The 15,269-nt window shown below is 34.5% G+C and overlaps 1 protein-coding gene across 4 annotated transcripts in view; it reads right to left on the bottom strand.

The window, feature by feature from the left end:
• LOC117328929 (solute carrier family 26 member 10-like) overlaps nt 1-15,269 on the bottom strand; it is a 32,361-nt gene that overhangs the window by 4,462 nt on the left and 12,630 nt on the right. For all 4 annotated transcript variants that reach the window (XM_033886549.1, XM_033886551.1, XM_033886552.1 and 1 more), the window contains exons 2-17: nt 9,608-9,996; nt 8,572-8,682; nt 7,981-8,231; nt 6,978-7,142; nt 6,632-6,787; nt 6,026-6,108; nt 4,295-4,442; nt 3,969-4,082; nt 3,561-3,638; nt 3,043-3,138; nt 2,731-2,837; nt 2,419-2,488; nt 2,021-2,185; nt 1,212-1,391; nt 900-954; nt 367-488 (exon numbers count right to left, since the gene is read on the bottom strand). In XM_033886549.1, the coding sequence (XP_033742440.1) occupies nt 367-488; nt 900-954; nt 1,212-1,391; nt 2,021-2,185; nt 2,419-2,488; nt 2,731-2,837; nt 3,043-3,138; nt 3,561-3,638; nt 3,969-4,082; nt 4,295-4,442; nt 6,026-6,108; nt 6,632-6,787; nt 6,978-7,142; nt 7,981-8,231; nt 8,572-8,682; nt 9,608-9,959 (2,253 nt within the window). In that variant the 5' untranslated portion in view covers nt 9,960-9,996. The remainder of the gene's footprint in view (nt 1-366; nt 489-899; nt 955-1,211; nt 1,392-2,020; nt 2,186-2,418; nt 2,489-2,730; nt 2,838-3,042; nt 3,139-3,560; nt 3,639-3,968; nt 4,083-4,294; nt 4,443-6,025; nt 6,109-6,631; nt 6,788-6,977; nt 7,143-7,980; nt 8,232-8,571; nt 8,683-9,607; nt 9,997-15,269) is intronic.

Below are 15,269 nucleotides of genomic sequence, written 5' to 3'. Positions count from 1 at the left end.
TCATTATACGTGTATATCAAAATAATGTAGTGGTTTCTGTTTCATGTTGACAAAAAAATCAGCATCTTATGACTCTCACATTAATCATGAAAACTCAGATAACCTCTTCAAATAATGTGTCTATTCATCCAGTCCTAACCAAGTACATGCATTTGTAAAAGACGTACGTTTACTGTTATTGCATTGTACAACTGTCGTCAAACATGATACTATTTTTCTTTCGCATTAGGTGTTTTAACCAAAACGTTACGGTGTCTGTTGAAATAAAGTACATGTTTACTGTAGTCAATGACACAGGGCTCTAGCGTTAATCCTCGCCCGGTATTTATTCACGGAGTTGGTGCGGTACTATATACCAGTACTTACCTCCTCGTGATGTGTTTCTCCCTCTGATAAAGCCACTATGACAGCGTCGTTTACAGACATGTAAACATTTTTCTCATACTTCTCCAGAAATCCGGTCGTTTTTAACACCGCCCAAACATCATCTACAAATCATTTACAATATTCTTGGTACAGGACTTTAATGATAAATGATTAATGACGATTTTATTACAGTTTATGTTATAAAATAGAATGTATTTATCACACAATAGTAAAATTTACAATTTCTATAGAAAAAGCAACAACAACAAGACAAAAACTACATAAGGATTAATCAATGTTCATTAATACTAGCTGATGATTTGTCATAATACGTATACAGTGTAGTACATGTTATTGGGAAGACGTGTGTACATGTACATAACCTGACGAATGTTTAAACTGTATATAAGTTTACTTACCACTGACATTGGGCACATAGCCTGACGAATGTTAAAACTGTATATAAGTTTACTTACCACTGACATTGGGCACATAGCCTGACGAATGTTAAAACTGTATATAAGTTTACTTACCACTGACACATGCCAGAAAAACTTTGACTCCAATGGACCTATAATCATTGAAGAGCTAAAAAAATAAAACAATATACCCATAAATATTTGCATCCAAACTTGTGATAATTATTTCAATACGTTAATTTTCACAGAAGAATTCAGTGAAGTAAAAATTTGTGTTTTGTTTAGTAAATGTTTGTGATGTTGATAGAACAATTGATCAAAGACGGATGTAATTTGAAAATTTATATCAACCCCAGGTATATCAATAAAACAAGAGACCCAAGAAAATAAACATCAAGATTTATGTCAAAATGTTTTGTGACATACCTGGTTTAGGACTTTACATCCGACCGAATCCACGAAGCACACTGAAGAAAAGTCCAAAACAATGTGATGTACCAAGGTGGAAGAGTTATCGTTCTTATCCTTGTCGCTATTGCCATTGGACATTCCGTCATGTGCCTGGTTTGAGGTGACATCTTTACGAGAAATTTGTAGTCGGGCGGTCTGTAAAATATGATACCTTTTTAAACATTAGAAATAACGAACTGAAAGAGATCTGATTTATAGAGAATCATGAGAAGAATCTAAATAAATCACCAATGAGGTAACTAATCGCTTACTAATACCATCACTAACATTACAAAACGGGTGATATAAATTGATTGAACATAGGATCAATTGGTTCAATCGTGACGTCATAACATGTTGACATCTTAACTGTGCCAACATCAAAGAAATAAAGCCTATGAATATCGCTATTCCAGTTGATTCATCACTTGGCAAAATGTTGCTTTAGCAGATGTTTGCAAATGTATGGTTTGCTACTTCCACCCCCCCCCCTCCCCCCCCCCCCCCCCCCCCCCCCCCCCCATTTTTATTGAATAAATAAATCTCCAGCGAAATAGAAAACTTCTATTAATAACATAAATGGGAAACATGTAAATGAAGATCGATATTAGCTTTTCGGTTCATTTGTAGATTATCTCCGGTACACACGAAATGACAATAGAATATATGATTAGTTATTTTCATACCATTGTGATATACACGTGGTATTTTTCCAAAGTATTAATGCATCAACCACACAATCATAACATCAATAATTCAAAGCATTAAAAATCAAATATACTCACATTGCGCCTAAATTCCGCAACTGAACCGAACCGTTTTATTTCTTTTCGAACTCTCTGTGGTTTCATACCGGAAATAGTGAAAACTTGGCGGAGAAATATATCCCCATTGGCATAGTAAAGTGGGGAGTTAAAGGCGATAACTCGGACACCGGGATTCTGTCGTGTCTGATAAGAAAGAAGGATCCATTTTAAAATTGTCATTAACTAACTGTATTGACATCGAATATGTTTTTAATTTGATTAATTCCGCCCAATACATGAATAACATTTTACTTTTTCAGGTTTAATGTTATATATGTTATTAGATGTAATTGTTTGTAAAGGTTAATTGCAATTTATTTTTTATTCGTTATAACATTTATAATATATCCCCATTTTAAGTCTTTTTTACGATGTACCTTCATATACTTCTTGTCATCAGCATAAATGTCAACGTCTGATATGCGTTGAAGTGTGACGGCTTTGGCCCTGAAACGACATGGAAAAATAAAAAATAAATTTTTGAAGAAGTAATTTTATGGAAGTTATATTTTTTTTTTTACATATACTTAATTTTAATAATGTCATTGTATAGTAAGAATATAACCCATTATGGAACAGCCTCATACTTAAATAATATACCAATCAAATATGCTTACATCTGAAAGTTCTATTAATGTTAATGTTCAGCCTTTTTTTTTGAAACAATTAAACATTGTGTTGGGGACTACCTCTGTGTACGGAGTACTACAGTGAAGAACGAAAAGATGAGTCCAATCCATAGTCCGAGGTCCACATAAAGTATGACTACTGCCAGGAACGTCACAATCCAGATCATCTGTAGTCATAAACAATTGCTAGGCAAATATTGTAATGACGATACACAAATATCAAGTCATGCCATGTCCGTGATATTAATGGATTTTTTGACTTCACTTTATAATACACCATTATCAAGTTCCGCATTATATATTGTAACTATAGATTCATATTGTACATACAGGTAGGTTGCTTGGACGACTTTTCATTAGAGGAATACTTACACAATCAAAACCAGAAACTTTCCACAGCTTCTTGAGTTCAAAGATCTGTAGGAACATACTTCTCAAGGCAACAACAATGATGGAAGACAAAACACACTGTAATGAACATACAAACATAAACAATATAATAATCACAAAGTTATACGATCAATGTACAGCATTATATAAAATATATAAGATATATATACAACATGTTCATCAGATACAAGGTATGTTATTACCAACAAAGGACAACATAAATATACAATATCACATACAGTATAATCATCATATACAATGTACAGTATTGTGTACAATGTACCACATTGCAAGTACATGTAGTTGACAACATGAAGTACCATGCGTACGTTATAACATTATCTAGAATTTAAAACAAAATATGTGATAACAATTGATAGGTAAACTAATTATAATGCTCGTGATATTTTAAAGCCCGCACCATATTTTAGAAATGCGGATATCAATAACGATTTGAATTAATTTCAACGTGACTTCTCTCGCTCTCACTGTTTACTTACGTTAGGGAGAGATTCAAACAGAGGTCCGATGATAAGGATAACAACAAGCACCAGCGCCGCCGAAAACAAGCTCGTTATCTAACGAAGAAGGGATATACTTCAATTTAACGTATAAAAACAATGATATATGAATCAATCAAACCCTCGTTCCAATTAAAACTGCTGTCGTTATAGAAACAGAGGATTGCATATGTGGATGTTTTCCAATCGTGAAACTGATATGGTCTTTCGGAGATTATGTTGATAAAATTGAACAATCACGTATTTTATAATCGGGTTTGCTTTCGATCGATTACTATTGCTGAATACGTACATATTTATAAAGCTTCCAGGTATGATTGAAATGATACCTCTAGATATATCTGAGTATGTACCGCATGTCTCCCAACACTGCTAGTATATGCATACCTGCGATCTCCCTCCTGCCGAATCTTGCACTGAACTTCGGGAAACAGAGGCAGCGAATGGATAACAGGAGAAAAACGAACCAAAGATGTTACCAAAGCCGTACGCTATAAACTCCTGTAAACACAAGACATTATTGGACATAACTGTTTCATTATATATTCATTAAATGATATGATTACACATCAAATGTTTTAAACGTACTGTTTTAGCATTAAGTATTGGATGTAATTGAGAGGGTCCCTAGTATACTAGGCAAACCGTCTATTTATCTTTTTCTACCGTCAATCCTTTGCGACAGAGTAGAATTATACGTGTACTCTACACACCTGATTGGCGTCTATGACGTATCCATGTTTTTTGGCCATCAGAGCTGCCAGTGATACAGACTGGGCAAACGCGACAATTGCCACTATCACTGCGTCACTGAAGTATTCACCCATACCCGTAAACGTGGGCAGGATCGGCTCAGGCAAACTGCAAAATATATGCTATGTGAAAAAGGTAGCTAGTAAATAATTTCGAGCATCGATGGGAAGCTATCATTCTTGATATAAAAAGAATCCTTTTTAAAACACATCTCATTTTTTAAGATTTGTTAATATTGCGAGAAAATGTGTATTGTGAAAATGTGTACTTTTTGCTGAGTTTATATATAGATATTGTTTTGTGATGTATGATATATATACAAAATGTTGCAGGTAAGTTTGTAGATAAGTGTTATTTTGTGTTAGTATTGATGTGATGGACAAAAATACCAATATCGTGCGCCCAATCTATACCAACCTTGGGAAGACATTGAAACCGTTGTAACATAAATGATGTGTGCTAATTCACGAATGATAATAAAAATGTTTGCATAGGATATACATTCTTATCAATTGTTCCGTACAAAATTAATGGCTGAAATTTCATTGGTGATATTTTCATTATTTTTGGAACTTAGTTCTCAGATAAAATGTCGTACAACCGCACAGCAATTAACTCAGAAATACCTGATATGACGAGAATATATCATATGAAATGAAATAATCAACTGTAATTGAATATAAACGTGATGTGTGATCTGTAAGTTACATTGCTATGGAATATCAATATAACTTAATGTGATGTAATAAAGAAAGAAGACAAATACATCATATTTTTTTGTAAATGTAAAGGAAAGAGTTGTTTTTGTTTGGTTTCGAAATCAATATGTATGCTGTTTTTCGGACAATTTCTTAAGAAAGATAAGAAATCAGAAGAGTGATTAGAAATATTTCTGTAATGGAAACAATCATAGTCAATATATAGACAGGAACAGGAGTTTAGAAGCACGACTTGTTTAACGTTTATATCGTGTGTAGGTTAGTAGGTAATTTGTATAAAGATCAACAACATATTTATGCAGTAAACAATTACACGTGGTATATGATACATATGTAATATCCAATTATTGACGTAACTGATCGTATAACTACAACACAGGTCAACGGAAAAATGGCCGTGCTTTACCAACTCTTTAATTACAACTCGTTATATTGCATCCCCTTTGGTAAGTTAAAAATTACTTACAGATATATCCTGTAATAAAATAGTATTTTAATGAATACGTTCACAAGTGACATACTTTGTAAATTTTTTTTTGTCGTTTGTATCAGTATTACTACCAATTATACATGAATGCATCAAGTGATCAGGAATAGTGTAACAATATAATTCATTAAACTTGTTTTACACCCATTAGATTATTGTCTAGTCGTAATTTGATGGTTATTCCTTTGAAATGACAACTACATATTTTAAAACCAAAACGAAAGAAAAAACAAAAAAGTATGACAAGTTTCCAGCCTCAGTATTTGAGAGGTTTGCAATAATACGTTATTGGCAGATCAATCATACAATTTGAATGAGCGGTAAGTGTAAAAAAAAAAAAAATGAAATACAATATTCCAGGACTCGTATAATACAAATATTGATTATTAATGAATTGTGGTGTTTATTAGATAAAACCGATATGATATTGATACTTATCATACAAACATAAATTCTGGTATTTACAAACATTGAACAGTACATACCCAGCAGGAATTTCTCCAACGACTTTCATGTCGTAGTTGGTCTTGAATTTGGCAAAATGTGAAACAGCCGTCCCGGTGATAACCTTTCAAAATAAACAGGAGTTAATCTATAACTGGTGAGTGCATAAGTAGCATCCATTTAGTATATGTACATATTTCATATATATCTAAACTGTTCATTATCTAAACATCTACTGTAAATTACGGATGTGTTAAGTAGGATATGTATTTGGACTGGCCACATAATAGTAACAACAGTGTGGAATACTGAATGGAGGAAAACAAAGAAAATCCCCCACAAAATTTACACAAACTCCAGGGTTCCGGAAGAGTAAGCGTTCCTTTTATTTCATTTCAACATATTCTATTGCATAACATTTATACAAATGAATTAGACAGCAGGCTAAGCCTATATTAGTTATCTTTATATAGCGCACACGTCATACAACTCGTAGATTATGTGGTTTCCAAATAAAGTAACTGGTTTATAAGATTTAATAACCAACTTTGTAACGATATTAGCATTTTCTTCTACGTTTTATTTCTTAAATATTTAAATCATATACCGGTACGATGTGTATGCGTAGTCCCGGTACCTGTACTCACCGCTAACAACTCGATAGGGAGGGGAATCTTCAGTTTATCCTTGAATCTTTGGTTGATCTGAACTTTGACTAGATATATCACCACTATACATACTGCTGAAGTTAAAACAGTGGCCAACTGGGCCTCGTGGATTTTGCTGAATATGGCCTGATATGTCTGAAATAAATGATATCAAGACGGTTAGTAAGATTAATGTTATCAACATGTTGTTATAACCATAACTAAATAAAGGGGAGCGACTCTCGCTAAACATTAAATTAATTTCTTTGTCGCATTGTTATTCCCATATCAATATACGATATAGAATACATCGAATCTATATGATCTTACACAGATATTAACTTACAAATACAATTTGGAAGAGATTTCCAAATCGTGGAATGTCCAGCCCGAAAATATACTTGACTTGACTGGTAAAGACGTGGACTGCCGCTCCAGTCGTAAACCCACTGACAAGGGGGTCGGACATGTAGGTGGTCACAAACCCTAACCTGCACGCCCCAAATATAACCTGGAAACAAAATGGTATGTTAGATTATATCATGCATATTAACATAATAATGTGTGTTTCATAACATGTATAGCCATCATAAATTGTTTTCAGTTGTTTAACCAAAACCTGAACAAACGATATACTAAATTAAATATCAGTCTAAAGTTACAGGATTATAGCGGTAATCAGAACGTGTGAGTTACCTGTGTGATGTCCACCAGGATACAGCGCACGTAACTTAGTTACCTGTATGATTTCCTCCAGCAGAATACAGGAATAACATGTATGCTCCCCACCAGGAGACAAAACACGTGATCTACCCGTTTGATCCACACCAGGCGACCACGTGTCTTACTGTATTATCCACACCAGGAGACCACGTGTATTACCTGTATTATCCCAACCATGACACCATCCACTTCACGTACCTGTATATTCCCCACCAGGAGCAGAACTCGTGATCTATCTGTTTGATCCCCACCAGGAGACCACGTGACTTACCTGTTTGCCCCCCACCAGGAGACCATGTGTCTTACCTGTATGATCCCCACCAGGATATCACGTGTCTTACCTGTATTATCCCGCCATGAGACCATGTGTCTTACCTGTATGATCCCCACCGGGAGACCACGTGACTTACCTGTATGATCACCACCAGGAGACCACGTGTCTTACCTGTATTATCCCCGCCATGAGACCATCCAAGTCACGGACCTGTATATTCCCCACCAGGAGCAGAACTCGTGATCTATCTGTTTTATCCCCACAGGAGACCACGTGACTTACATGTATGACCCCCACCAGGAGACCACGTGATATACCTGTATGATCCCCACCAGGATACCATGTGACTTACTTGTATGATCCCCACCAGGATACAGAAGGAGGACACTATGGCTATTCTCTGCATGTCTACTTCGTGCCTAGACAGTAAGTGCGTGGGGGGAGCTTCCGGCGTTGTCGTCGACATGTTCAAACTGAAATTGCCGAAAAACGTTTCAGTTCCATTTACCGCCCATCTACTTCCTCCTGGCATCGACTCGGTGTACTGCGGTCCGAGTCTGGACAAGACTGACCCCGTCATCAAACTGACCACAGCAACAGTTCCTGCAACGGTATAAGTACATAACATTTTGAAATAAATCAACCAAAGGTATATTTGATATATTGCGATAACGTTTTTGAATTTTGGGCACATTCAGCTATTTTACCACCACGGAAAGTAAACATACACTATACCAAACAAGACAATTTTTGACGTAATATACGTATAGTTTACAAGGTGAATATTGATTTCAAGAAATATTTATATTTCATATAAAAGAGAAATTGAATCAAATCAAACTACTTAATTATAAAATTATAATATCCACCATCTGTTATAAATCACAATAACATCACATTGAACTACAACCGACGCGGCGGCATCAATCAGCGCTAGACTTACCCATTGATATATGCCTTGATGTTCCGAAGAAGAAATAGATGAGGACAGGAAAGAAGGACATGTACAGGCCCACTACTGGAGGAAGGTCAGCCAGCATCGAGTAAGCCATACCTGTACAGGTAATTATGATTTAACAAGTGACGTAAGGACTGATACAGCGTTATATGAAGGTGTAACTCTATTCTGTCAACATTATCAAGTATAATAAAGAATAATCATGAATGAAAAATATCGGATGGAGCTATATTCTTTTCCAAACGTTATGCATAGGTATTCTGATATAACAAGATTCTATTACCACAGACCTTCTGTAAAACATCAGTTAATATAAACATTTTCTTAAACAGCAGCAAACGAAATAAGGAAACATCTGGGAATACTCTAATCACCATTATCCCAAAATTGCATTCCCCATAATAACCTACGAAACGACATATCCATGCAATAATAACCTACGATACGCTAAACATAAGCTTCTAAATCCTTAAACATTGACAGTCGGTTTACTGCAGAAAGTAGACAATTATATAAGCATATATCAAGAATAGACAACCTCCTGAATAGATAACACCAATATCAGCACTTACCTATACATATTTTTAGCGACTAATCAAACTTAATAGCATGGTTCACAAAATGCATTTCAGATTATTTAACTTCAATCGACACATTAACTATTACACCAGAGTGTTGAAAAAAGAAAAAAAAAAGAAAGAAAAATATCGACAGTCCTCAAACACTTTCATCCCACATAACCGAGCCTTGACAATACCCCTGCAATTGAGGCACTGATTATCGGTACGACCTTGATTACCACCCGGACACGAACTGGGCTCGTCGCCCAAGCACGACAAACAGCCTTTCTAATCTCGTAAACAGAGATTAAGAAGACATGCAGCTTAACAGCAATATAACTTAGGTATCGAAACTATCCTGACTCATGTAATCTCTATATCTGAGACACATGTATAACGGATAGCGGAATTGGAAATGATTTCATCCTGCCATATCCAGCTACGCTATGAATCCTCCTTACTTTGTGGAAGCTGCATGATTCCAACGGTAAAACCAGCTATGATGTCACTCGGAAGATCTACTTTCCAGTTGTATTTTTGGTACATCTTGATAAAAGGGAACAATTTATAAAGAAACTTTTTCCGTCTCTCTTTGGTGCACGCGCACATGCTAGAAACTTCCTCTTTGCATTTTCCCATGACTGTAGCAGGTTCAGTATCAGGTTGTTTGAAGTCTTTGTAGAACGAGGAAGTTCTATACAATCTCTGCTTGATGTTCACATATGGGTCTTTTTCAGGATCGACCATAATAGGATGACTGGTACAGTCGATGTCCATGACGACGTGATATGTTGGGACCGACGTATTATCCATTTTAGGTCTCAGATGTCTGTGACAAGAATGTCAGCAACTGGAAAAGATGAACAGGGAGGTGTTAGATAAAATTGATATGTTATACATACAACCGATTTGTCTCAACATTATTTCATTGCTGAAATAATGTACCCAAATCCATTACCAACCAATTTAACATTGCAACATAGTGTATGCGTCGCCTAAAGATTGGAGGTAATATGACAAATGCGTGTTGGAAAAAAATCGTTATTATGTGACGGTTGTATATCTGGAATTCTCTCTTGTAATAATATGACAAAGGTTTAATACTCTGATTTATCTTTACACCAATCTACAAACGTGTTCGTTCCAGAATGGTAATTACTTCTGAATATTAATATTATTGCTGGAGAGATAAAAAGCAATGACAAGATAAATTGTGAAACTTGGCATATGTTTCCACATACGTGTACTTCACATCACATTCATATCCAGTAAGTAGAATAAATACATACCAATATCATATTTCATATACATATATAACACAAAACCAGTATACAATGTAACTATGAAAATTAAAAATGGTGATTTCAACTCTGTGTCAATATCAATATAAAATAAATCAGACGATTTCTGTCATGGTATCTTTGTCTTTCATGAATCAGTGTAGAACTTTAGTAAATATTTAATTATTTATTTATTTATTTATTGCTTCATGTACGTGTATGCAGAGAAGCAAATGGTAAAATTACCAGGATGCAGGTTACATATATAAATACATTAGTATAAAATAGCTAACATGATTACTTTATAATGTATATTCTACAAAATACGAATTCTATAAAATCACCGATTTTGGGACTGATACAAATTTAATGTGAAAGATTACATGGTAATTATGGTCATTAAAATGTTCCTTGAATTATTCTTATCAAAAAAGTAAATTTAGTTACTGTTTACTTAAAACAATGAACATTTGCAGTTATCCCCGAAACCATTGACTATTCCATCTCGTGCTAAAGGTGGGCAATCTAATGAGGAATGTAACAGTACCTGCAGAAATCCTCTTTTATAAAACATTCAGCTAGTTAGCCCTTTTTCTGTTATCAATTATTACAGGCCGGTACAACAGGTCATAAAGCAAACACTTACCTTTCCAACATTTAGTACAATCCGTGTCATTAAGTTAATTGTCAAAATCAATTTAACTAGAAATCCAACTTGTTGATATACTATACTTTTCCCACATATTATTATTCATCGCATGCTAATGTTTAGAAGAATGAGTAAACCTGCCTTGTGGCTGTGTTGTTACCATAATAACAAAAACAAACATGAATTAATCAACACTTTTTGACGTAAGCATTGTCAGTCAGATCTGACCAATGGATAAAATTAGTGTGTATCTGGGGGCCTTGTATTGTCTGGTTCTATGTATCACAGAGACAGATACAAGGTCTAAACACATTAGCCTGATACCGGATACATTGTCTGGGCCTTTCTGTATGTCGGTTGACTGTGTAACTATCCCATATTGGGGTGATAGATAGTTAAAAACAGAATTAATAATAATTAAAAAAAACACCTAACATTTTGCCTGTTTATATTTTAGCACAATGGTAGAATGTTGTATATGATAACGGTGTGATAGAAGACGCCAAATATGAATCAACCATTACATTACATCTATTGGGATCTTTATCCTTGGCGAGGGCGACCGCCATTTTCCCTTACTGTTAAGATGTCAAAAACCAACTTTCCATCCAAGGTTATATGTTTTTGCAAAGCACAAATGATAAAATTATAAATGGCTACTTATATTTTAATTGATATTTCGCGCATTAACAGATAAATCAATAATTTGTTATGACATATCTCCTTAACTGACCTTTTTATCTACAGAGGGGCATCAAAGTTACCACAACTTGAAAGTGATCTTCCATTATAACCAAACGAATCCTTTCAAGCCATATGTTAATATATTAGAGGCACTTTCATGAAACTTCCAAACGATATAATACGTACACACATGTTTTACATTGTTATAATAGTGATCCTCCTTTTTGTTGCTTCCGATTCTATGCAATGTATATTGTCAGTTAAATTCACGCCATAGGTATGATCTTTGCATATGGTACTAACACGTTGGATGACCTATACCTGAAAATGATTATCAAGTTTTGCCAAACGAAATTAATGCAATGAAAACGTGTGTGTTTCAAGCTCATTACAATAGAAGGTGTCTATTATAAGAAATGCTGCCGAGTAATTTTTGCAAGAGTTAATTCATGTGTATATCCTTATGCCTTTATATTAAATAATGTAATCATTCTATTAGAACAGGCACAGAAATCTAATTTATCTGACAGTTGGCATTTACATCTGTAATTTAAAAACTGAACCAGTCAATTAGTGTTACCTGCTAAAGAGTCATCGTTATCCGTCGGAAAATGTATAAAAAGTTTATGTATCATAGAGATGGCAATGTTGTACATTGAGGAATGATTTTCAAGGATTTGTATGCTAGTACAACCTGATATCGTAAGCATGTCCATCAAGAGTCAGGGCAGCCTGTGCCACTCATCTATTCAATAAAATGTAAACTTTATTGTACAACAATTGCGAAACAAGTTATATAACTAATATTACAAGCATCAATATAATTCAATGGCCTTTACTTACAGATTGTGACCGCTTAGAAGACTGGGTGGGTGGGTGGGTAGGGTAGGGTAGGGAAGAGTGCTGTTGTTGCAACAAACACACATAAAAACATAAAAAAAAAAACCTGAGGCATCTGAATCTATTTTACGCTTTCACAATATGGAAAGCCTTTTGCTTCTTTAGAAGAAATCGTTCGATCATTTGATACCCTAGACAAATAGAATGTGTCCGTCATCTAATGACCAAATACCAGGGCTTTGTAGCCTGAATATTCCACAAGCGAATTTTTTTTCATTTGTCGAAATGAATAGTTTAAAGTTGTTTCTACATACTTGACTCCTGGTCCAAAAGTAGGCCAGGCATTATTCTAAGTAAATTTTGCAGAGTAATGCGATACAAGTAATTATAATTACCCCACGCCGTATGGTTCTTACAAAGTTATTTAAAGGGAAAACTATGAACGACAGACAGATGCCACTTATACCAAACTTGTTTCACATGTCCTTGTGTTATAAAACACTCGTGGTCTAATCTACACAATTTTGCAGTGTTTCTAAAATCGTATTCAGCGAATCAATAAGTAGCCTTCATCGTATTCCAGTTGAAATGAAATATCATCAATTCCTCTTTTTGTCTTTTAGTGAGATAAAATGATATTTACACATTAAAAAATTATAAAAAGAAGAAGAAGAGAAATGGATAAGGTTATTTTTAAACAATTAGAAGTTATTTCATGTATGAAATTAATAATATCAACTATATTATACCGTAAACATACACGTTTTCATTTAAAGGTTGATGAGAGAATAATAATAGAAAACAACTTAGTATTATAATCACTGAGACTGAGAATTAAATCCTGCCCTGTGGCGACGTGGTTACAATAACAGTAAAAACATGAATAAATCAACACTTTTTGACGTAAGCAGTGTCAGTCAGATTTCGTGTAACTGACCATGGATACATTTGGTGTCTGTGGGGGTCCTGTATTTAAAAGTCTGATTTCCCTTGTACCATAGTGACAGATACATTGGTCTGATGTCAGGAAGCCGATAACTGATACCTCGACCCAGATTGTCATGTGTTAAACGCTGTGGACTTTAAAATGATGTGACCAGTGCTTGATGACATTATTAAGGTTTCAGCTGAAATCAATGTCGAAACATAACGGTAAGATGAAAGAAGCTTAAAATATTCAATAAACCATTCTCTCTATTACATTTATAAATACATTTGATGATTAAAAAGGTTATCAACTATAATAAAATTGATAGGCTTATTATTTGCTCTTAATTATAACATTTAAAGTACTCTGGAACATGAGCTCATAGCTATTCCAGATTGAGCAGGTAGGGAAATTAAAAAAAACGTTAAAAACCTGGCTATACAAGTTTATACTGATACAGTGTTCCTACCTTTGTTGATTATCTCTTACTCAGATGTCCCTTTGATGTTCGATAGGTGCGAGATTTAACGTATGTGTTAGAGTGATGTATACCGATGATATTACCTGGGATACTGATACAGCGATGATAATATCTTTTGTCGGCAGAATAGCGCCATTCTAAACCATGGGGTTGTTACTGGTGCTGCTGTCATAGGTATATGATAGCCTATATGCCATGTAAATGTTTACGGCTTTAACTAGAGGAGACAAGTACTCCTATAGTGATCCTGTGATATTTCGATTATACATCAAAACTAAGTTTATAATCTAAGTGTTAAATGATAAAACATTTTTGTTTTCCAACATCAAAGCTGCATTACCACAAACTAATACAAAAGTGTGTGCATATAAATATATAATATATTAATTGATATAAAATTATGAACAAAAGCATAACTCGCTGACTGATACCATTTATACTATGTATGTATGTACTCATTCTCATTAAAAATATATATACATATAATTTGATCCAATACTTTTACACAACGCACGTTCATTTTTTGTTCACTCAAATTTGGTTAACGTTTGGCTAAGCTGAGAACACTAACAAGGCACAGATCGATATTAGTGACATCTGTGTAACAGTATGCTGGACTCGCCCGTATAAACATCTGATAGTAGACATCACACACAATTTATAATATTTCAGGATGAATATCAAATGATGCACAGTGTAACATTCACTAAATTGTTCGACATTAAGCTAACGATGATATTTACAAGGTTTTCCTTTAGATTTAGATTTTAACGTTTTCGGGGTTAGTTACGGAGGATAATACTAGTTGTAGTTTGAAGTTTGACAGAATGTTAGTTCGAACGGTCAAAATTAGTGCGGATTTGACGTTTGACATAGTTTTAGCTATTGAGGTCAATATAAACTTCCTACGATTGACATAGTGCTAGCTATCGAGGTAAAGTATTAGATAGGGAGGCCAATGCTAAATGTTTAACGTTTGACGTAGTGTTAACTAATGAGTAAATGCTAAACGTTTGATAAATGACAGTGTTCGATAGGGAGGCAAATGCTAAATGTTTGACGTTTGACATAGTGTCAACTAATGAGGTAAATGCTAAATGCTTGATAAATGACAGTGTTAGATAGGGAGGCCAATGCTAAATGTTTGACGTTTCACATAGTTTTCTTGAGGTCAATGCTGAATTCTAGTAAACGGTTGACGTTTGACAAATTATGTTACATATTTCCTGATCTGTTAAAATTGTATTTCTACTCGATGTAA

This window comes from Pecten maximus, chromosome 6, assembly GCF_902652985.1.
Source record: "Pecten maximus chromosome 6, xPecMax1.1, whole genome shotgun sequence".
Taxonomy (NCBI): domain Eukaryota; kingdom Metazoa; phylum Mollusca; class Bivalvia; order Pectinida; family Pectinidae; genus Pecten; species Pecten maximus.
Note: the sequence above shows the minus strand (reverse complement) of the source record. Positions and strands in the feature narration are given on the sequence as shown.